The following is a 24,160-nucleotide window of genomic DNA, read 5'->3' as shown; positions in this document are numbered from 1 at the left end:
GAATCTTGCAGTATTAATCTTTCATGCATCTTCATTCCCACTTGAACTCACTCTTATGACAAAATACCTTTTATTGTAGAAATAAAAGAATCAGCGTTTTTTTTGTTTTATTTTTTTAATAGATGTTATTTCCTTAGTGGCAATTTCTCCTTTAAGAACACAGAGTAACTTAACAGGCACTGGTTTTGTTACTCATAATAGGATCTTTTCTTTTTTTAAGCTAAGAGGAACTAGATAGGTGGTGTTAATATATATATGTATTTTTTTTAATTCTCTAGTTTTCCTTTATGTCTTTCCCCATTCTTGCAGGTGTTCTTTTATTTGTGTCTGTGTCTGCCTCTCACCTTAGATTCTTAGATCATTGAGATTCAGAACAAAACGATCCTCATCTCTGTAGCCTTCTAAAACCTAAAGACCATCCTTTGTACAAAGCGAGCATTGAATAGATATTTGTTCAGCTGAATTGAAATTTGTATCAAATCAAAATTTTTTAATTATTGCTTTGTATTGTGATAGGCTTGGTTGCGCTGCAGAAATAAAATAATCCACAAATCTCAGTGGTTTAATGCAATAGAGAGTTCTTTTCCTTTGCCAAGGCGAAGTCAGCTATAGGATGGGGTGGGAGTTGGGAAAAAGATATTTCTGCTCCACAAGGTCACTCAGAGACCCAGGCTGAGGAGAATCCTACTTCTGACTACGCTACCATCTGGAGCACGTGGCATCTTCAGGGAAAGAGACTGAAAATTTTCTCAAGGGCTTTTTTCCTGCTTTCTGTACCCATTTCATTGACCAGAACTAATCACATGGTACTGCCTGACTAGAAGGATTTTGGGTCGTGTGGGCTCCCATATATGTAGTCAAGAACAGTGCCCCCAAACTTGATAATCACTAGCAATGTCCACCACATGCTTTACTCAGTAGCTATAATATTTTGGAGATAATGGACTCCTTTGAGAATCTTATGACCATTACGATCCCTCTCCCAGAAACAAACACATATATGTTGAAACACTCAACACTTTGCATAATTGTCAGGTTTTTCATGCATTTCAAACCCCATTCACTGGTCCCCCTACAGATCCCTGGACACAGGTTATGAGTCCTTTGACAGAATCCACAGGCGTGTTTAGCACCTGGTAACAGACCAACAGATGGAAAAACTACATTACAGTGTTCTGTTTTAATTTTATGTTAGGAAGAGCCTATTTATTTACCTAGTTATTTGTTTTTGTCAGATCTGGCATTGTACAAGATATATGGCCAATGGAATTTCCTCTGTGTTTGTTTTTAACAGGAAAAATTTGAGGGTCTGTTCCGGACTTATGATGACTGTGTGACGTTCCAGCTATTTAAGAGTTTCAGACGTGTCCGAATAAACTTCAGCAATCCCAAATCTGCAGCCCGAGCCAGGATAGAGCTTCATGAAACCCAGTTCAGAGGGAAAAAATTAAAACTCTACTTTGCACAGGTAAGATCATTCTTTACCAAAGTTAATCCTTTTGCCCTGCATTTTTTCTTTTTTACCTTTTCAAAATGTAAATGGAGCCCTTTCTGCTTTCAGATTGGCTTGTAGTCTATAATTCGTTCACTGAGAAACAAACTTATATCATGATCCCCAGGCAGGGACAGCATAGTGGTTTAGAAAGCAGGTTCTGAGGGCCAACAGTCTTGGTTCTAATCTAGGCAGGTTACATAACCTCACTAGGCCTCAGTTTCCCCATCTGTAAAATGGGGATGATAACATACTCCCTACACTGTCATTATGAGGATTAACTGAATTACTGTGTGCTAAAGTGCTTAGCATTCGGTAAATGCACAATGAATGCCAGCTAGTACTTGTAATAAGAATGCTCTGATCACAACTTAGCTAGCAGCGTTATAATTAAATTATATGACAGGTTTAATGGACTGTATACCTTTTCAGTGATTCATATCCATGAGAAAAAGTTACAGACATATGGAAATCAATTTTGTATTTTATTTTATCCAAAAATAAATTCTGGCTGTTATAAAAAGTCACGGGTAATTCTTGGCAATATTTATGAAGTCCACAGCAGTAGAAAATCAATGTCCATAATGTTTCATTAGTGTCTTCATTTCATTATTAGTTACCTCAATCCATCTGTTATTGGTCTGTAAGGATCATTCCCACCTTTGGACTCTGCAGAGATGACACAATGAAATGAACATAGACTTTACTTCTTTTTAAAGCTGAATAGTATTCCATTGTATGTATATAACATATTTTCTTTATCCATTCATCTGTCCATGAACACTTAGGTTGTTTCCACGTCTTGACCATTTCAAATAGTGCTACAATGAATATAGGAGTGCTAATATTTGTTCAGTGTCCTGATTTCAATTCTTTTGGATAAATACCCAGGAGTAGAATTGCTAGATCATATGGTAGTTCTATTTTAATTTTTTTTGAGGAATCCCTCCATATTGTTTTCCAAGGCAGCTGCTCGATTTGCATTCCCACCAACAGTGTGCAAGGGTTCCAATTTCTCCACATTCACACCAACACTTGTTGTCTTTTGTTCTTTTGATCATAGCCATTCTGACAGGTGTGAGGTGATATCTCATTATGGTTTTAATTTGCAGTTCCCTGGTGATTAGTGATGTTGATCCTTTTTTCTTTTACCTATTGGCCATTTGTATGTCTTCTTTATAGACATGTCTATTCAAGTCCTTAGCCCACTTTTTAATCAGGTTATTAGGGTTGGGTGAGCCAAAAGGTAGAAACAACCCAAATGTTCAAAAATGGGTGAACAGATATACAAATTGTAGTCTATCCATTCAGTAGAATATTATCCAACCATAAAAAGGAATGAAGTACTAATAACATGCTACATCATGGATGAATCTTGAAAACATTATGCTAAGTGAAAGGAGCCAGATGCAAAATATCACGTGTTCTATGAATTGATTATAAGAAATATCCAGGATAGGCAAATCCATAGAAACAGAAAGCAAATGGGTGGTTGCCACGCTCTGACCAGAGGCAGAAATGGTAGTAACTGTTTAATGGGTACAGGGTTTCCTCTGGGGTCATAAAAATACTTTGAATCTCGATAGTAGTGGTGATTGCACAATATTGGGCATATACTAAATGCCACTGAAATTGTTCAGTTTAAAAGGGTTTAATTCCAAATTATGTGACTATCACCTCAATGAAAAGAGAGAGAGAGAGAGGAAGGGAGAAAGATAGGAAGGCAGGAAGGAGGGAAGGAAGGAAGGAGGAAAGGATGGGGAGGGGAGGGGGAGGAGAGGGACAAGGAGGGGAGAGAAAGAAAGGAAGGAAAGGAGGGGTCTTAGGACCAGCACCATGAGCATCACCTGGGAGCTTGTTAGCAATGCAGATTCTCAGGCCCTGCTCCCGATCTCAGAAACTCCAGGAGCGGGGCTCAGCAATCTGACTCAGTAAGCTTCCCAGGTCATTCTTATGCAGCTAAATGTTGAGATCCACTTATTTGAGGATCAGATAAGATAACTGAGCACATGGTGTGTGGTCAGTAGTCACTATTATTAGAGCCTGGCTCGTTGGTTCACTTGTCACAGGCTGAAAGCCAGGCTCTGCATCTTAGTGGAACAACATGGCACATCCGAGGCCACAGTGAATCATGTGTCTTCATTTCTACTGTGTTTGAAAGGTTCAGACTCCAGAGACAGACGGAGACAAACTGCATTTGGCTCCACCACAGCCCGCCAAACAGTTTCTCATCTCACCCCCTGCCTCTCCTCCTGTCGGCTGGCAGCCCATCAGCGATGCCACACCAGTCCTTAACTATGACCTCCTCTATGCCGTGGCCAAACTAGGACCAGGTAAGCTCTGTGGGCCTTCCTGAAAATAACTATTTGTCAGCAACTTAGAAAAGCCAAACAAGATAACAATCCTGAAGTCCTGGGTTCCCGGTAACATCTGCATTTCTAATGGATTTATCGCTGTATGTGGCCAGCGAGAGGAATGATGAATGAAAATGCAGCGTCAGACTTTGCACCTGTTCAAAAACAGTTCAGAAACTGGCACGAAAATGTCAGTCCGTGCAACTTCTGGATTGCAATGAAGAGGTTTTAAGTTTGCAAAACAGGCAAAACGAGCTCTACCAGCTAGCACGACGAGGCTTCTACGCCGTGCAGCCTTGTTTTACTGCTGCCACGAGTGTGCCCAGGAATCTTCTGCTACAAGACAAGCTACCTGCCAAAGTGAAGCCTCTAAGTCCCCAAGAAGCCAGTCACAATAGCCTCTAACTTTAGAAAAATCTATGGTCATTTTGTTCCAATGTTGGTACCTGTAGCTTGGATGCTGTCATTTTCACCGCAGTGTAGTATTCCACTGGGCGATTCCACCACCATTCTGTATTCATCCACTCTCCTGTTGATGGGCATTTAGATGGTTTCCAGTTTCTTGCCATTAAGATCAAAGCTGCAGTTAACATTCTTGTACATATCTCCTACGCACTTATCCAAAAGCTTATGTTTTATACCTAGAAGTGATACTGTCCTCAGTTTCAACAGATGGTGCCACCTTCTACTCCAAAGTAGTTTTCCTATATTATAGCAGGAGGGGAAGTGGTGGAGAGTGGGTAGTCCGAAACCGGGTGGCAGCTGAGGTTTTAGGCACCAAAGATCCAAAGGTAAATAATGGCCACTGTGTCTTCTCTCTCTTCTAGTGGTTCTCCCGCTGTGCGAGGGGGCTGACTGCACCCCGAGAGATTCTAATTTAATTGACTCGGGTCAACTCAGGCATCGGGATTTTTAAAAATCTCCCCAGGTGATTCTGATGTGCAGATGAGTTCAAGAACCACTGGTAGCCAAATGCCGGGGCTGTTAAATTTATAATAAGTTCATATCAGTATTTCTTAGTGTGGTCAGGAAAACATTTGACATCAGAATCTCCCACCCCCGAAATCTGCAGTTTTAATGAGCACACGTGTTGATTCTTGCATACACTGAAATTTAAGAATCCTGGATATGAGGGTGACCCGCTATCCTTGTTCACATAGACTCAGGGGTCCTGGGAACCTGTGATGCTAAAACCGAGAAATTCCCAGGCAATTCAGGGAAAGCTGACCATCCTACTGGGTCTTCAGATGGGGATGAGGCTGATTTGATTAATAATTACTCCCTGCAAGAGAATTACTGGCTGTCCCATGTGTAGCATTAAAGTCAGATTACAGCACTTTCAAGGGCAGGGTCTTTGAGGGTTTCTTTGTAATCACGGACCAGTCACTCAGCTTCCCGGAGCCTTTAAAATAGCCATTGTTTTCAACTACTGAGAAGCAGTAGATGTCTAACTACTAAGATGGGCTGAGGAAAAAAGCAATATAATAATAAGGGAGATGTTTATGGAATGTGATTTCCTTGAAAGTCTAGTCCCCATACAGGAATTCTGGACATATGCACTCCCATGTGCATGGTATGTGCAAATGTTGTAGCGCGTATAAGATAAATCAAGTGTGCTCAAGTCAAGGCTATGGCCCATTTCTCCCAGTAATTCAGGACACTTCAGAAGCAGGACCAATGAAAGCTGCTATCCTTGGAGCTGCTCGTTTGACTCCCAAGCAGATATTAACAAGATATTAACAAGAACACAGTTGAACATCTGGTACAGCTGTTTTGAATGTCAGCAAACAGAGCTCTACATAGAATCACTAAGGTCTTGGCTAGAGGGCCTAGGAGGCACTGGCCAGCTTGCATTCTACAGGAGGGGAAACCGAGGCCTAGAGAGGGGGGCAGAATGACTTGCCAGTGACAGGGCCAGGGCCCTGAGGCAGTACTCTTCCTGCTTCACTCTTTATAAAGGAAGTCCAGGCTAAATCAGACTTGCGGATCCCAGCTGGCCTCTGGTCTACTCACTGTAATCCAGTAAATTCAAATCATTTTTTATCCAGAGCCTAAAAGAAAATTCATTTATAGTCAATGTTCTCAAAGCTTGATGCAAAGGCAAGATAAGGACAAGTCTCAGACACCTGCACTGGCTCACTGAGCTGAGTCCCAGGTCTGGAGGACACTGCCAGGCACCACTGTGGCCTGGGACTGACAGAGGCAGAAGGGGTAGAGGCAATGGGAACCAGATCTCAGAGGGAAGCTCACAGAACCTGGTTCGGAGGAGTGAGAAAGTAGGAAGGAAACGGTCTTAAGGAGGCAGAAAAAAGGGGGTTCTTTCTAGAGTTGTGAATAATTTATCGACAGTGTTAAAAATTCATGCCTTCTGCCTTAATTGTGCCGCTAACCTATGAGCCTCACCTTCCCTTACCAGGTAAATCTACCAGTTTTGAAGTGCCCTGCGGTGCAGTCAACACAGAAGTAGGCACTATTAATATTCCCATTTTCCAGATCTGACCACCGAGCTGTAGAGAGGTGAACACACTTGCTTGGGGTGACACAGCTAGTTGGGGGCAGAGACAAATGTCAACCCTGGCTCTTCTGACCATCACTGGGCCAGATCCAGTGGTCTCTATTAAGGATCCTAGCTGCCTGGGTGGACTTCTGACATGGGCAGAACATTTATCTCAACCCTCCCTTGACAATCACCTCTAACACCATCATAACTTCCAGAAAGTCTAATCCAGGGTCTCAGGTCTCATAAGTGTGCAAATGAAGATCTGTGCGCTATGTGGGCAAGAGCGAATGTGGAGACTCTGCTGGCTCTTTATAGATGACTGATATCAGTGTCCCATAGAACGGCTGCAGTTTGGGTGTCTTCTCTTTATTTATCTTTATCTTTCTCTCTATTCTTTGCCAGCAGTTTGAGGCTGTTTCTTTTTATTTAGTTATCCACGTGTCCTGTTCCAGTGTCCTTGAAGCTTCTACACCCCACACAGATGAATGACTTATACCCAACAATTGAGTCGAAAATATCACAGAGGTTCTAGTAGAGGCCTGGGCCTCTGGCAGCTGTTTCAGCTGCACTGATGAGAGGGCAGGGCCACAGCCTGCATCCCCCCACCCACACCTCTGCCCCCTCCCCAACCAGGTGCCAAGGCAAGGAATAATTACTCCTTCAGTCTCCTCCTGGAACTTTCCACAAATGCTCACTTCCCCTTGTGGTAGTTTTCTATTGTTCATCTTTCTGTCTCCTCTGCTTTTTGAGGGGAGAATGCAGGTTTCATTCATTTTGGTATTCCCAGGGCCTGATTTCCCAGTTTGCACATAGTAGATGCTCAATAAGTATCGAATGAATGAATGAATGAATGAGCCCCCTAGAGATATTTCTTCATTGGCAAATTGCTGCTGTTTTATGGCTTTAGCCAGACTGAGTCAGGCAGCACTGAATTAATGTTTTCTCCACCAAGAGGACTTCTAGCATTTCCATTTGAAAAAATAATAATAATTTAGTAAAATTCATTTTTTATTCCCTAGGCAGAATCATTTCAGTAACAAATTATAAGTCATTCCATGTTAAGGATGACTACCTCAATTCCAGGAGTAGAGAAATAAATTAGAATGAGAGCAGAGAAAAGCAACTCAAATGATCAAAGGAATGGTGTTCTTCTTCCTTAGGAGGAGTGACTAATAGTGCTCAGCTGGTTGAGCTGAGTGACTGAGGAGGGATGCAGAAATCTAAGGATGCTGAAGAAAAGTAACTCTAATGAAAGAGCATCTCGGAGCAGGGATCCAGGGTGAGATGGTCCTCGGGCCCGGGATCACGTCGGCAAACCAGCTGACTTGTGGGAGCTTTGGCACGTCTAGCTGCCCATGGAAGGCAATCATGTGCTCTATTTAGACCCTTTCATGGAGGATAAATGGGAGAGTGAGGACACAGGCCTTAGCTCAGACAGGAAGGGGCAAAACAGCACCTCGTTCTTTAAGCAAGGAACACTGGTGACCCTCTTCCAGAGAGGGGCAACTGTGCTCCCCAGAACTTCTAAAGAAGCTCTTGAAACGAGCATGGAGGGAACAGTGCAATTACAAAGGGACCATGATCAAACCCAAGCTTGTGGGTTTCCTTTGAGATCCTTTGAAATCCTTAATGGGATGTTACGACATGAGACCAGGGCCACCTAACACTGGAGAAGCATCTCTCTGTACTATTTATTATAGTGAGAACAAATTCATAGTCCGGAAAATATATGAGAGGCACAATTTCAAACATTTTTAACCACCGTCTCCATGACTATATGTTCTGTTTTTCATCCAGAAAATAAGTAAAATAGATAAATAAGGGGAAAGCTGTAAATAGAAACAACGGTTAAAACTTATATATGGGGCTTACTGCGTGTCAGGCATTGTTCTAAACACCTTACTATATAGATTATCTCATTTAATGTTCACAGTGACTCTACGAGAAGGTGGTGTTATTCTCCTCATTTATACAGCTGGGGAATGTGAGGCACAGAGTAGTTAAGTAATTTGCCCAAGGCTACACAGCTGGTAAGTTAAAATACGTCCCTCTGCCCCTGGTGAGAAACAGAAAGGATTAATGAAGCCAGCACCCTTACCTTGAAGAGTGCAAAGTTTGCGAAACCAGGGAGATCTCTTGAAGAGTAAAATTAATTTCTCCAAAAGAAATTCCAGACTGTTGCAAAAGGACATTTTAAAAATACAAAAGAACTTAGACATTTGTTCCTCCAAATTTCATTTCTCTGTTTATTGGCACCTCCTAAAATGTATCCACAGCATTGGTTCTTTAAGGCAAGTTTGATGCTTTCCTCTAATGTCAAGCAGGACATCTGGATCAGAATTCACCATCCTCTGCTCTTTTTAAAGGACAGGTCTATATAAAACAGAAGCTTTCTATGCAAATCAAAACTACAATGAGGTATCACCTCACACCGGTCAGAATGGCCATCATCAAAAAGTCTACAAATAATAAATGCTGAAGAGGGTGTGGAGAAAAAGGAACCCTCCTACACTGTTGGTAGGAATGTAAATTGGTGCAGCCACTATGGAGAACAGTATGGAGGTTCCTTCAAAAACTAAAAATAGAGTTACCATGTGATCCAGCAATCCCACTCCTGGGCATATATCTGGAAAAGATGAAAACTAATTCAAAAAGATAAATGCACCCCAATGTTCACAGCAGCACTATTTACAATAGCCAAGACATGGACGCAACCTAAGTGTCCATCGACAGATGAATGGATAAAGAAGATGAGGTATAGATATGCAATGGAATATTACTCAGCCATAAAAAAGAATGAAATAATGCCATTTGCAGCAGCATGGATGGACCTAGAGATTATCATGCTAAGTATAGTAAATCAGGCAGAGAAAGACAAATATCATATGATGTCACTTATATGTGGGATCTAAAAAAAAATGATACAAATGAACTTATTTATAAGATAGAAACAGACTCACAGACACAGAAAACAAACTTACGGTTAGCAAAAGGGAAAGGTGGGGGGAGGGATAAATTAGGAGTTTGGGATTAACAGGTACACACTACTATATATAAAATAAACAACAAGGACCTACTTATACACAGGGAACTATATTCAATATCTTGTAATAAACTATAATGGGAAAGAACCTGAAAAATATTATATATATATATATATGCATGCTAGAAACTAACACAACATTGTAAATCAACTATACTTCAATTAAAAAAAAAACAACAACAAAACAGAAGCTTTCTACATTTATATTAATTCCCCTAGTGAATTTACAGGCACCCGTCATTTAACAATGACCTGGACAAAATAAGATGAGCTTTGTCCTGGTGGAGAATGAATCGGATATTTTCTTTTGTTTATTTTATAATGCCTATTATTCCTGACTCCAGAAAGGGTATAATCCTATGTTCTTTTTGGATGTAAAACAAAATAGGAAACACAAAACCCAGCCCAGCAAAACAGCTTATCTGTACTCATTAGCAAAATGGCAAAATAGAGATGTCCGTGGCACTAGATGGGTGGTCAGTCAGAGGTGGGATGTGAAATGTCAGCTTATTCTGCTCTCTAGGATGGCTCTGGAAGGTCAAGTTCATTGTCACTGGAAATGCCTGCAAGGAGAAATATGGAAAGTCATTGTCTGGTCCTTTTTTTCCTCCTGCTATTTTTAGCTCTTGTTAGAGAGATCAATTTTAGTTAACTGCAGAGGAGGGCTTAAAATGGTGCTCGAGTTTCAAGTTGCGTACATCGGCTATATTTAGATTTTTTTCCAAATTCTTCTCCATCAAAACATGTCATAGTAAAGGAATTTTGCTGGTTTGCTTCTCAGTATACATTGTTTCTCCCCAAACGGAAAATAGATTTCATTAATACGTGTCACTTATAAGGAAGAAACATTTTCTATTCCAGGCTCATTGATTCCAAGGTAGGGAAAATTCCATTTTTAAAATATAGATGAACACCTATATTTGTGGTACCTGTAGCATGACCGCTAAGCCCCAGTTCTTGTTCGACAACTGCTATACTCTGATCACAGACACGAAAAGCAAATAAAACAGCCAGTCCCAGGGTTCCATGTAGCGCAGTCTCTGCACGTCACCCCCGACCCGAGGGACGCAGATTTGTGAACCTAGGACACGCGCTCCTTATTTTACACCTACTTTCGAAGAATTTTCCCGGGGGGGGCGGTGATGTTAAAGGGGCTTTTCTTCTTAGCGTATATTCCACAATTATCCTCAATCACTATTGAGTAGCAGATGAAATACTTCCTCTTCTTATTTCACAGGTAGAATATGCACGTTGTAGGAAAACGGAAAAGACACAGGACCAAAACGTGGGCGTGTGTGCGCATGCGCCATGCGCATACCCATAGTCCCATAGCCAGGTCGCTAATTTTGGGAAAAGAGGAACAGGTTGATCATTCCCAGATTGGAGAACCTCCTGATTCTATGGCCAAACACAAAGAGAGAGTGCGTCCACACGCTCTTCCCTTCCTCACGTCTGCATTTTCCTCTCATCCCGGGAACACAAGCCCCACCTCACAGGCTCCCGGGACCCTGTCTCCCTGGTTTCTCTTTATCTATCCACCTTCTCCCTCTCTCTGGTTCCCTTGGTCCTTTACCTCCACCTAGGGTTCCACTCCTTTGTCTCAACCACTAATGCAGGGTCCTCAATCCGTTGTCCCCATGAAGTCCCTTCAGGTCCTAAATGACTCAGGAGGGAATGAAGATAAATGGCCACCTAATCCAGTCTTAGAGGAAAAGCCACAGAAGATAAGCAAACTTTTTTTTTTTTTTTTTAACTGAAGGATAGTTGATTTACAATATTATATTAGTTTCAGGAGTACAGCGTAATGATTCAATGTTTTTATAGATTATGCTCCATTAAAAGTTATTACAAAATAATGGCTATAACTCCCTGTGCTCTTCAACATATCCTTGTTACTTATCTATTTTATACATGGTAGTTTGTATCTCTTAATCCTCTACCCCCTCTTGCCCCTCTGCCTTCCCTCTCCTCACTGAAAACCACTAGTTTGTTCTCTGTATCTGAGTTGGTATCTGTTTTGCTGTATGTATTTATTTTATCTTTTAGATTCCACATATAAGTGATATCAAATAGTATTTGTCTTTCTCTGCCTGACTTATTTATTTCACTAAGCATAATATTCCCTAGGTCCATCCACATTGCTGCAAATGGCAGAATCATTCTTTTTTATGGCAGAGTAATATTCCATTGCGCGTGTGTGTGTGTGTGTGTGTGTGTGTGTGTGTGTATCACATCTTCTTTATCCATTCATCTGTTGATGGGCACTTGGGTTGCTTCCATATCTTGGCTACTGTAAATAACACTGCTATGAACACTGGGGTGCATGTATCTTTTCAAATTAGTGTTTTTATTTTTTCCGGATAAATACCCAAGAGTGGAATTGCTGGAACATATGGTAGTCCTATTTTTAATATTTTGAGGAACCGCTCGCTATACTGTTTTCCATAGTGGCTGCACCAATTTACATTCCCACCAATAGTGTACAAAGCTTCCCTTTTCTCCACATCCTCACCAATATTTGTTATTTGTAAGACTTTTTGATGATTGCCATTCTGACCAGTGTGAGGCAAACTTTCTTTTATTGAAATAGAGCACCTCTTAAAACAAAACTATGGAAGTATTCTGCCTCTCCCCACTTCCCTCTTCCTCTCCCTCCCCTGATCCCTCCTCCATCTTACCAAAGACCACTTCTGTTTTCCTACTTGGATGAGGATCAGGACTGAGGATAGGGGTGGGTGAGGAAGAAGACCCCCGATCACTCACATGGATAATCTTTTCCTAACATGCACATACTCCAGACCTACTGAGGCAGGGAGGTCCATGTGTAGCCCTGATGTCTTTTCTGTGCCCTCCCAACCTCATTCCTGAACATCACAGGCAATATGGCGGTCATGCTTTCACACCCAGTGGACCTCCATTGGAGTCCTGTCTCCACCACTTGTTTGTGGTGACCTGGAGCAATTTACTTCCCCCTCTGCACGTCTTTTCATTTAATGGTGATTATTTGACAACTTGCAAGCTCATTATGAAGATACAATAAGTAATATACATAAAGCACTTAGCCCAGTGCCTGGCACATAAGAACTATCAGATCCGTAGTGGGTTCTATGATCATTCTGCTCTGAGCAGTATTGTTTAGCAAGGCATCCTCAGAGGGATTTCTTGTTTCCTCTGCCAGTACATGAATTACAGAGTCTACCAGGCAGTAAGAACAAGGTGCGTGTCCTTTGAGGTGTTGGTTGTTATTTACATGGACTTGTTCTCGGAACTGCCAGTGAAATATTTGGGTTGGTCTAGGCTTTGCTTTATACCTTCTGCCACCCAAGCTTAGAGGGCGTTTTTTGACAGAAACAGCTGCTGCACAAAGGAAAGGGACAGAGATGCTCTTCAGTGATTCATCCTGCCCTCAAGTCTACCTACTGCATTTTTCTCTGAGGTTTCCCAAAATTAAATATGAGCTCGTGGAATCACTGCGGAATCAGAGAGAAAAAATTTGCAGAAGACTTCCCTCTCTGCAAATACTTCTTCCTCCCTGGATTTTTTTAAAAAATCCTAAATCCCTCTTTCTCCTTCTGCTTAGAAAATCAGTTCTTTCTCCACTCTCAGACTGATCTGATGAATAGGTGCCTAACAAATAGCTGGGATTTTATTTATTTATTTACTTATTTACTTACTTATATTTTTGGCCACACTGCATGGCTGCGGGATCTCAGTTCCCCGACCCGGGATTGAACCCAGACCACGGCAGTGAAAGCGCCAAATCCTCACCACTAGACCACCAGGAAACTCCCAGCTGTGATTTTTAAAGATTCAATAAGTCCCTCTGCCCTGGGTCATCTCCTCTTTTATTTTGTAGCTGTCAATCAAGCTCCAACTTGAAGAGAGGTATTTCTCTTGCTTTAGGATGATGATTAAAACTCAGGATATGAGTTCGAATCCAGCCTCCACCTTTTATTAGCTGTGTGACTTTGAGCAGCTTTCTTAACCTCTCTGTGTCTCAGCATCCTCAACCGTAAAATCGGATTGTTGCAAACATCAAATGAGATAATAGTAAATGCTTAGTGTGTGTTACCTACTTATTGTCACCTGATTTTCAAACCATATCTTAGTCTCCGCTGAAATGTAAGTGCCCATTTTAAGCTCTTAGCTCAGCGTTTCTCAATGTGACATTTTGGAATTGACAATGCAGTACATTTAGCATCTTTGGGCCTCACCTACTAAATGCCAGTATCCACACCCTACCCAGTCCCTATGACAACCAAAAAAAAAAAAAAAAAATCCACATCACATTTCCAGACACCATTGGGAATGTAGCACCTTTGATTGAGAAGCACACTAATTACACTATGGTGGTATTTATTAGGTGGTTCTCAAACATGGCAAAGAGTCATCAGAGACACAGAGGCCAGGAGTGCCTAGTAAGGTGTCAGGTACCAGTGTGGGAGCAGAAACAAGAGGGGCAAGAGGGGGAACAGTACAGAGACGTGTTCCCTGCCCCCTTCCCAGACACAGACACACATTTTCTTTCCTTCCCTTTGGAAAAATAGGGGAAGACAAGATTGCCAGTAAATAACTTAAAAATATCGTTAAATAACATATCTGTGGGAGGGAGGGGTGCAGCTTTGGGAAACTTTATGATGTTTTTCACTCTAACTCAGTTCCTTCTACTGAGGAACCCATTGGGCCCCAAACCAAACGAGCATCTGCCCTGCCAGGATTGAGAGAGGGTTAAAAGACAGTAAGCTCAAATACTGGCTGGTGCCTGGGGTGGAGGAAAGGAGGTACAAGTCACCCCTCACCCCTTCCCGGCTCCCCACCTCTCCCCTGTCTGAGAGCTGGACCAGGGCCAGGTGCCTCCGTCTCCACAGTTGACCAGAGAATGGTAATCCAGGGCTTGTGGGCCCTCCCCTCCCTGCCAAATGCTATCAAGTCCTAACCCTAACGCTTGAAAAAAAAGGCAGTCCAAATGTGAACCCTTTCAAACACATTTCAGATCATTCCGAGCCCTTCCCTCAGTCTCTGTGTTCAATCTCCCAACAGGCAGCACGTTCAGTAAAAATAACCCACATGGAAATTCCATTTTACTTATTCCATAAATCAGGACTGATGCCCGCTACTTCCTCTTGAAAAAAAAAATCACATTTACAATTTAAAAAATTGGGGGTAGGGGGTTTGCAGTGTCAACTCAACATGACCAAGCTTGAAATGATTTTACTACTGGCATTTTCAGTTTTCTTCTTAATCACATGTAAAGGGCTGTTAATCCAAGCTGAAGTGTAGCACTCAGCACACAACACAGCATGGCCCTGCGTTCAAGGGTTGAGTTAGAGATGCTCTTGGCACTTGCCTTGATAAGCCATCATCCATTCTTAAAATTCAGTATAGATTAATAACTGACACCTGCTTTTTTCCTGTTTGGTTCAGAACTTGCTGAGGGTTAGATAAGAAATAAGGTAGATGAGATTAATAATGCCAGCTTTGTTTCTGATGAAAGGCTAACGCTGAGAAGGTGGCCAAGATGAGTGACAGCCAGGGCTCCCTAATAGTCAAATCCAGGGAATTCCCTGGCGGTCCAGTGGTTAGGGCTCTGCGCTTTCATTGCTGTGGGCCCGGGTTCAATCCCTGGTCAGAGAACTAAGATCCCACAAGCCTCGGGGTGCAGACAAAAAAACAAAACAAAAACAAAAAAAAAACTAGCCAAAGGAATCCTATTAAAAAAAAAAAAAATAGTGAAACCCAGAGCCATGCAGTTTTACCCAGCCCGTCCCAGAGATGGAAACAGTCAGACTGCCCCACAGTGCAGGGTTTTCTTCTGCTGGGCTTAGCACTTTGCCGAGAGCACGGCAGAGCACAAGCCCTTTGCAGGCAGGGCTGGATCAAGAGAGAGGTGGCAAAAGGGTGAGCTGGCATTGCCAGTTCCTTTCCCCAAAGGTACCCGTTAGATGTCACTCCTCTTCCACTGGGGAGGAGTAAAAGAGGGGCCAGAGAGAGGGGTCCCAGTGATGGGCTAATGGAACTCCCTCCCCTTGGAAGGAATCACTGGAACTGGTGAAGTATCCATTCTAACACAGCACGTGAGCAGGGAAGAAAAGAGGAAAAAACACAAAAGGCAATGAATTTCAACTCAGTTGTAGGGGGTTAGCTTGCTTTTGAACAAAGAACTTACATGACCTGTGCCCCACTTATCGATTGCTACATAACAAACTACGCCAAAATGTAGGGCTTGAGCAGCAACAATCATTGTATTTTGCTCATGAATTTGCTATTGGATCAGGGCCCAGGGGGGGCCGCTCATCTCTGCTTCGTGCAGCGTTGCTGGGACCACTCACCTGGGGACGGGCGAATCAGCTTTCAAGATGGTTTACTCACTTGGCTGGCGAGTTGGCATGGCTGTTGGCTGGTGGCCCAGATAGGCTGTGGTTTCTCTCTGTGGGAGCCACTTCATGCGCTGCTTGGGCTTCCTTATAATATGGAGGCGGGGTTCCAAGCATGAGCACCCTGGCAGAACCAGGTGGTAGTGCCTGGCATTTTTGTGACCTAACTCAGAAGTCACACTGGTTGCTTCTGCCATACTGTATTAGTCAAGGCATCCTAGAGGCCTGCCCAGATTTACGGGAAGGAGCAAAGAGGGAGCAGTCCTCAGTGCAGGAGTGGCAAGGTTCTAGAAGAGTAATGGCGGGCAGGAAATATTATGACCATCTTTGCAAAACACAGTCGATCTACTACAACACGTAACTTTCCTGTTGAGAATTCACCTTGAATGTGAGAGGTAGTCAAGGTAAAGCAACAAGAAGTCATGGAGGATCTATTTCCAGAGAGTCCAAAGTTACCATAAGAGATGCAAATTATCTCAGTCTATAATTTATAGTCCTTTTATTTTTTTATAATTGACTAAGTGTTGTCTTCTAAAAAGGTTCATTGTCAAGGAGATCTTACCTAGAATGACTAGCAATGGGCCAAAACAAAAACGGGCAAGATGCAGAAAGAATAAATGCCCAACTTCAGCTACAGACTGTTCACAAAAACATGAGTTGCCGTGAAAGAATATTAAAAGTTAAAACCAGGACTTTCAGCAGACTCTCTTGTAGAACCTGAAAGCAGTAGACTCGTGAGAGGCAGGGCTGGAGACGGATTATGAGCGTATTCTTTGAGGTCAGGTGGACCTGACTTTGAATCGTGGCTCTGCCATTCCCTACCTGTGTGATCTCAACGTCCTCCTGTATCATCGAGACATTATGAAACCCACATTACAGAGCTGTTGCCGTAATTAAATATCCAATTTATGTGAAGTACTTAGAGCTGTGTCTGGCATTTACTAAGGGCTCAGTAAATAGCTGCTGTTGTGTTTCAGATACATGGCAAGTGTCTGTGACACCTCTCATGTCCTGGCACTGAGAGCTCACAGAAAATAGGACAAATACCTGCCCTTCAGTGGTTTTTAGCTTAGTGGAAAAGCTAAAACTTACACACGTCTTTTGAACTGTGCCCAAGCCCATGACAGTTCCAAAGGCCTGGATGAGAGTTTAACGTGTGACCCACGTGCCAGAGGAGTTTACACTTGCTTGGCTGGGAATTTGTTTCATGGAAGGAGGTAGAAAACCCTAACCAATGCCTTTTCTGAGGGCTTCTGGTCCTGGCCTCTTTTCTGAGGCCCGGGGAGAGGACCGTTTGAATACGGACTCGAGGAGTTGCGAGTGTGAAGGGTGAGCCTTGGCTTGTCCTTGAAAAGACACACTGGTCTGCTTAGCCATCCCATGGGCTCCTCGTCGCCTCCTGAGCCCACTGGGTCCCCAGGGGGGGATGGCACTGATGACAGCCTTCATGGTAGAGGAATTAGCTGAAGCCCAAAGGGAAAGTGAGGCCAAAAACAGAAAAGTTCAATCCAGCAAGACCAAAGCTATGTCTTTTGATTCTGTGGGCTCTCAGCAGCTGTTGGGCTTTGCCGGATTTTGATAGTAAGAAAGTTTCCAAAAATAGAACAGTGAAATGTCAACATTAATGGGGTCACAGCAGTAAAACAGCTCTACTACCAAGTAGTCTGACTTTGTTAACTCAATGTGAAAGTTGCCCTGCAGAGGGTGGCCCGCATCCCAAGCGTGCCCCGAGCACACCTAGTCCAAGAGGAAAGCGTCTCCTTTCGAATCGATAAACACACTGCAACTAGAGGTGTCTTTAAGAGAATGTTCTTTATCCAAGCCAGGGCAGAGAAAGGGTTTCATCAAACAGCTAGCTTCATTATGCATATTTCACTACTATTTTTTTTAAAAGCTAGCTTCTTTCCAACAGATGAAGAGAGGGCAACATCTGGTCAGTCCCCTGGCTGGGGTCCCTGCTGTCACCACCTCACCCCCCAGGTCCCTGGGTCTCCATCTGCCATGGCAGATTCTTTTCTGTCATCCCCCCATCAGAAGATGAGAGGCTGCTACTCGCCTCATCCCTGCATCACACCCAACAGGGCAACGGAGGGGACCACGGCAGCCACTAGTGTCTCTGCAAAAGGCACTGCTTCTCCAAACAGGAGGCCGTCGAAGAAATCCTGTGCAGAAAAAGAAGAACCACCTCATCTGATTGCTCAGAAATTATTTCTTTCTCTGTTTCTTGTCTGAAGGTGTCTCTCATTCAGACTTGCAAAGCGTTCCGGGAGGAAAGAGAAAATTCTAGAAACCCTGGGTACGATGAACTCCATCATTGTCCACAGGATTTGCTGTTCTCCCAGAAACAAAGATGAGAAGGCCAAAGACGAAGAGTGCTGGTGGCTGGGAGGGGCTGCAGAGCTGATCTGGGATGCCTTGCTTCTTCTCCCTTAGGCATCTTCAGCATCCCTCCCTCTGCTACCCTCTCCCCGCACTAGTATCATCTTCCAACGAAAAATTATCATGCGGACTGGAGGAAGGGAGGGGGCAAGTTATTTACACACCAGCATCCTCACAGGACCACTGCCCCCGGCCTGTCACACCAAACCGTGTAACAGTGCCTGCCCAGACACTGAAACACGGAGAAGCCCCTAGGGGTGCTGGGTACCAAAGGAGATGCCACTACATCTGAAGTTTCAGAGTTGCATCCTCATGCTGGTAAACTCTCTTTGCAACAAGCACCCCCAGTAAGCTGTCAGGTGTTTGAAAACCGCTGCTCAAAGAAGCCACCACGCAAGGTCTGCCCACCTGTTGCCCAGAGCCTCTCATGGAACTCTCAGGTGAAGCCGGCTGCACACAGCTTCTTCTCCTTAGCAACGTCTGCAGTGGTTCTTCTCCCTTGGGCTTTTGATAAAAATGACAAATTGCTCTAAGGAGAACAGAACAAACACAATTAAATGAGCTGTGAGTAGCGTCAATGTGTACATCCCAACTACAAGGGCACGTAGGATAATAAGTTCAGTGTTGATTACAGGGAAGTTAGGTTCGGGCAGACTATCCATCCCTGCTAGCCGGCAGGGAAGCAAAGCCTGGCATGAGTTCTGCTCCGTGTCCCCTGTTTTTGTCACTCTCCTCCCCTGGATCCACACCGGCCCCGTCAGCTCTCTGTATCAAAAAAGTCAACCTTATTCTCATAACTCTCTCTACCTACAATTTCACCCAATCTCGACTTTAAGTTATAGAGTCTTTATGGCCATATTTCTGTGGCACTAGCTAGTTCTCGCCCTCTTTGTTGCTGCCAAGATCCAGGGAAGTGCTGGAGGTGTTATGCTCCATTTTTGTGAAATATCCGGTGCCCTCATCCAGGATGTTAGTTCGGGGCAGGGTGGAGGTCCAGTAAAGACTTCTCTGACTCTTAACAGAGAGAGAACTCTCTTAGCAAGATATAGCTATATCCGTTTGCTAGGGCTGCCGTAACAGAGGACCACAAACTGTGGCTTGCACCACAGCAGTGTATTGCTTCACGTTCTGGAGGTTAGAAGTCCAAGATCAAGGTGTTGGATCAACACAGGGCCACGCTCCTTCTGAAGGTGCCGGGGGAGGATCTGGTCCAGGCTTCTCTTGTAGCTTCTGGTCGTTCCTTGGATTGTGGCAACATAAGTTCAGTCTTCACATGGAGTTCTCCCTGGATGAGTGCCCATGTCCCAATTTCCCGTTTTTATAAGGAAACCAGTCATTTTGAAATAGGGCCCACCCTAATGACCTCATTTTAACTTAGTCATCTGTGAAGACCCTATTTCCAAATAAGGTCATGGTCATAGGTACCGGGGGTTAGGACTTCACCATCGTTGGTGGGGACAGGGGCGGGGGTGGGGAACACGATTCAACCCATAGCAGCAAATGACTCTGAATATTTACATCCTCCTCAGCGTCACTTAGAAGAGGTTCGATGCTTATTGCATTGTCAGTGCTTCTCAGTCCCTAATGTCAGCACAAAATTTAAAACTGTGCCTTGCAAGCATTTGCTGTTTTCACCATGGACACTTACCAAGGTGCACACAGGAGCACAGAAATGCTACCCCAGGTCCTGGCCCCGGCCCTCCGGAAGGGGCACTGTCCACTGCAGACTGAGGATACAGGCAAGATGCCTGGACTGAGTGGTGTCTGGCTTTGATCCTGGAGGGAGGGCAGGACTTCCGGAACTAGGTGAGACTGTAGCAAATAAAAGTAGCTGGTTTGGTGAGTATACAAATGTGGCTGTCATGATTGGTGAGAGATTGTGCAGAGTCTTTTGTCCTAGTCTAAGAAATGAGGACTTGATCTAGTGAGACCTGGAGAGCCACTGACCAGGAGGGTGTCTGGGAGACATTGCTTTTAGGTGTTTCCCATTCCTGAAGGATGGGAAAGGAAAGATAGGATGTCGGAAGAAGATTCAGTGTGTCAGCAGTTAACCTGAGAAGTTACAAGCATGCAGATTGAGAATGCCCCTTGCACCCTCCCACCTCCTGGACGCCTTCCACTTGTCTTTTAGACCCAGGTCAGCTGTCACCTCCACTGGGAAGCCTTTCAGAGTTACTTGCTCCTTGCAATTTGGTACCACTGTCCTTGACATATATTGCCACCCCAGCGCTTACCATAGTATTTTGTGGTACTTTCTGTTTCCATGTGCCGTCACTGGGCTGTGCTCTTGTGGAAGACACAAAGATTTTTGAATGTGCCTTGTATCCTTTATGATTAGCAACGGGCCAGAGCATGGGAGATGCTCAGTAGATACACCCTGAAGTGAAACAGAGACAGACGGGAAGCCTGCTGGCTAATAGTGAATTGACTACAAGAAGAGACAGTCAAGAATAGACTACTAGACTCTTGGAACTGGAGGGAACTTGACCGCCATCAAATCCTGTTACCATGTAACCACTACAAATCCCAGACGAGCGGCGATTCCACCTTATTCCATCCTGGGGCAGCTCTTGCCATAAGAAATGTACAGCAGGAGGAGAACTTGGAGAACTTCTCCAAAAGATGAAGGAGTGAGGTGATGGGTTCAAGATTACTCAGCCGTTAACAGCAATGCTGGGAAATAGAAGAGAAACTGGTAACTTACTGCCAGGCCCACTGAGTCATCACCCCAATCCTTTGGACTGTAGTTATTACCATTTTGAAGTTTACAGCTGCGGATGCTGAGGCTAAGAGAGGTGAAGGGGCCTGTTCAGGGCTGTACAGGTGACAGGCGGTAGAGCTGAGACGCAAAGACGGATCAATCTCATTTCACTTTCCAACACCACCCCTGGAGAAGACTCAGCATCTCCTGAGACACGTAAAATGCGCCCTCACTTCCTAAACACACTTCACCGAATCATTTGTGTAGAAATCCCTCCCGCTTTCTTACCCCCATTTCTCTTGCTTTTCAGGAGAGAAGTATGAGCTCCACGCAGGGACTGAGTCCACCCCAAGTGTCGTCGTGCACGTGTGTGACAGTGACATCGAGGAAGAAGAGGATCCAAAGACGTCCCCAAAGCCAAAAATCATCCAGACCCGGCGTCCTGGCCCACCGCCCTCCGTGTCCAACTAAGCTCACTGCTCCACCTCGAAGAGAATATCTGTCTCCTCTTTATCATGCTTTTTCCCCTCTTGTTGTTTGTTTGTCAAAAAAAAAAAAGAATTGCCTTTAAATCCCTGGGTGTTTGGTTGTTTGAGATTCCTTCCTTGTAATCAAGCCTCTCGGACAAAAGGGCTAGGAAAAGGTGATATGTTTCCTGATCATATCATACCCATCAAGTATAATACATTATTTAGAAGATTCTAGAAAAAAAAAGTAGTATTTTCTTATTAAACAAGCAGCACAGCCTAACCTTCATGCTCTCATGTTGATCCAAGCCGGAGACATCAGTGACAAATAGCACCTGTGTTGTTTGTGAGCCGTTTCAGTCCCAGTCCTGACGTGTGTGCGTTGTTCTTTCCTGGCCACTTAAGTAGGACCATAAGTAAACTTGACTTTGACTGCATGAGATATCCCTATCTGGTCTCCTCAGTCCTCTGCATCCCGACATTCCCAGGACATGCATGATCACCAGCATTTATTTTCATGATTTGACGATATACTATAAGTCACAGATTGTCAGCATCCAGTCATGTCCTATCTAGATTAGCAAAATTATCAGCATCCTCCAGCTTAACAAGTCTGGGTGTAGTCACTCTTTTGAGTCAAAGACTTCATAGCTCTGTTAAAATTCCTGGAGGAAAAACTGAGCTTGGCCCCAAAGACATCCCTCAGTAGATTTTGAACACGATTTCATTGTAGAAGTTTCCCAGCCTCACTGGGGAGGCTTGTCCAGGATGATAGAGACCGATTTCAGACAAATCTATTTATCACAAAAGTTTCATGGTGTCTGAATGATTGTTTTTTTCTCTTTGTATATTTGTACAAATGTTTCAGCTGTGCTTTTAAAAATCTGGATGTTTTTTATTTAGGGATTGTTCAGCCATTAGCTGCTTTAAAACATGTGCATTGCTTATGAATGCATTCATATACTAATACAGGTAATCTGATAATATTACACTCTATTATGGATAATGCTGAATTTTGAAAGGGCACAAAACTTCTCATGCCAATATATAAATGATTAGCCAGCATCTTTGCTATGAAGACCAGTTGTTTTTAAATAAAGCGAAGAAGCAAGTGTCGGTTGCAGACAATTGGAATGCAGCTAAATCAATGTAGCAGCCACTGAGCATATTCAAAGGGAAAGACTGATAGATAAATGTATGCAAGTCCTACTTGTGCAATGCCATATTGCTCAAAAACGTATTTGTTTTTGTTACATGTGATTTTTCTATTTCTCTAGCCCAAAGTGCATTATAGAAGATACACCTATAGAACCATTACCTTCTGCTGTATGTGCCAGGCCTCATCTACTCCTGTACATTCATGAATTACTTTAGATGCAAATGCCAATTACGATGGAGTGGGGAAATACTTTCATTACCCAAGCCTCAGAAAAACACACAAGAACAATAACACAGCCACCTGATGGAAGGATTGTTGTGGTTTTTGATTAAGGTGTAAGTTTCATCAGAAACTTAAAACATTAGACTGATTACTCAGAAACAAAAGTCCGTTCTACTGTGAATATAGCAATATAGTACTGGCTACAGTACAGGTGAAACTGAGGACAGACAGCATTGCTTGTAAAATCCTGAGTTTCCATAAGAAAAATGAAGGCTCCTTTGAAAAATAAAATCTGAGGAGTATATAACAAGCAAATGCTTTGACTTTCCTTTGCTGTGAAGGTTTTTGGTTTTTCATGGACAAATGAAAAGGTTAGATTTAATAGTGGAGAAGTCTGCCCTCTAGTGGAAGAAGGTGAGAACTACAGTCCATTTTGTGCTGATTCTCTTCTCAAGCGTCAGAATTTTCAGAAGGCGGGCTCTAGAGAAATCTGGGTGAGAGAAACTATTTGGAAATGACTTTTCAATGTTTTAAAACAGATCCATCAGACACTTCCAACAAAATTTAGTAAAAGTTGAAATGACCATTGTGTGTCATCAAAAAAAACCTCAGTGGTGTGTATGACCCAAGTGGTTAGTCTTGGTGACATTTATTGCAAAGTGTCAATGTTAATCTGTCTCAGATCAAGTAGTTCTCTCATGAGGTTGGGTTTGGGGAGGTGGGGAGAAGCACGTATCCCAGGAGAGGGAGAAGAAATGGGGGACTCCTTGAAGGGTTTCGGTGGCACCCTCCGAGCACCATGAGAGTCACAGTTGCCTCAGCATCTCCGTGAGCCACAGGATGCAAACCTCTTCAGCACTATTTTAAGTTTGAAAAGTTTAAATATGGAGGAGGAGGGGGAGGTTGCCACCAACTGAATCATTTGTGCACGTGTATAGCTCAAAGAGCTTAGATTTCAAATATACCTGGTGAATGACTCTGTCCATGTAGTGTAATTTCTGTGTTTTCCGCCTGAGTTGGATATTTCTGAGTGGTCATTGTGGAGGAGGGCGATTCGACCTATAGTCTTTCTAGATGTTACCAAGAGATGAAATGAACTCATCTGAGCTCTTCCTGAAATGGGGTTGGGGGGAGCTGGTCGGCAGCATCTCATGAAGGAAGAGGAATTCAAGGCTTGGAGGGGTGGGAGGGGCTCTGATAAGGGGTCTGGGAGATCCCCCTGTTTATTGTCACACTTCAGCCAGCTTGGTCCTAAAAGCCATTCCAAGTGTACACGAACACTTTTAATATAACCCCCACTCCATTCTTTAGTTTAAAACACTGTAATAGACCTGAAGCAGGCAAAATTTTACTACATGGAACACAGAAAGCACTATCATAAAATAAAAGATGGGTACATTGTCCTTCATTAAAATTAAGAGTATCTGTTCATCAAATTACACCCTTAGGAGAGTCAAAAGGAAAGCCTC

The 24,160-nt window shown here is 43.4% G+C and overlaps 1 protein-coding gene across 1 annotated transcript in view; it reads left to right on the top strand.

Annotated features, from left to right (window-relative positions):
* The window catches only part of RCAN2 (regulator of calcineurin 2), a 256,980-nt gene extending 233,306 nt beyond the window's left edge, over window positions 1-23,674 (top strand). Inside the window, exons 3-5 of the mRNA XM_068558289.1 lie at window positions 1,295-1,468; window positions 3,654-3,825; window positions 21,154-23,674. Coding sequence (XP_068414390.1) covers window positions 1,295-1,468; window positions 3,654-3,825; window positions 21,154-21,314 — 507 coding nt within the window. The 3' untranslated portion in view covers window positions 21,315-23,674. The remainder of the gene's footprint in view (window positions 1-1,294; window positions 1,469-3,653; window positions 3,826-21,153) is intronic.
* The last annotated feature ends 486 nt before the right edge of the window (window positions 23,675-24,160 follow it).

The sequence above is a fragment of the Eschrichtius robustus genome, chromosome 12 (assembly GCF_028021215.1).
Source record: "Eschrichtius robustus isolate mEscRob2 chromosome 12, mEscRob2.pri, whole genome shotgun sequence".
In the NCBI taxonomy this organism is placed as follows: Eukaryota; Metazoa; Chordata; class Mammalia; order Artiodactyla; family Eschrichtiidae; genus Eschrichtius; species Eschrichtius robustus.
This window is presented reverse-complemented; position numbering and strand designations above follow the sequence as displayed.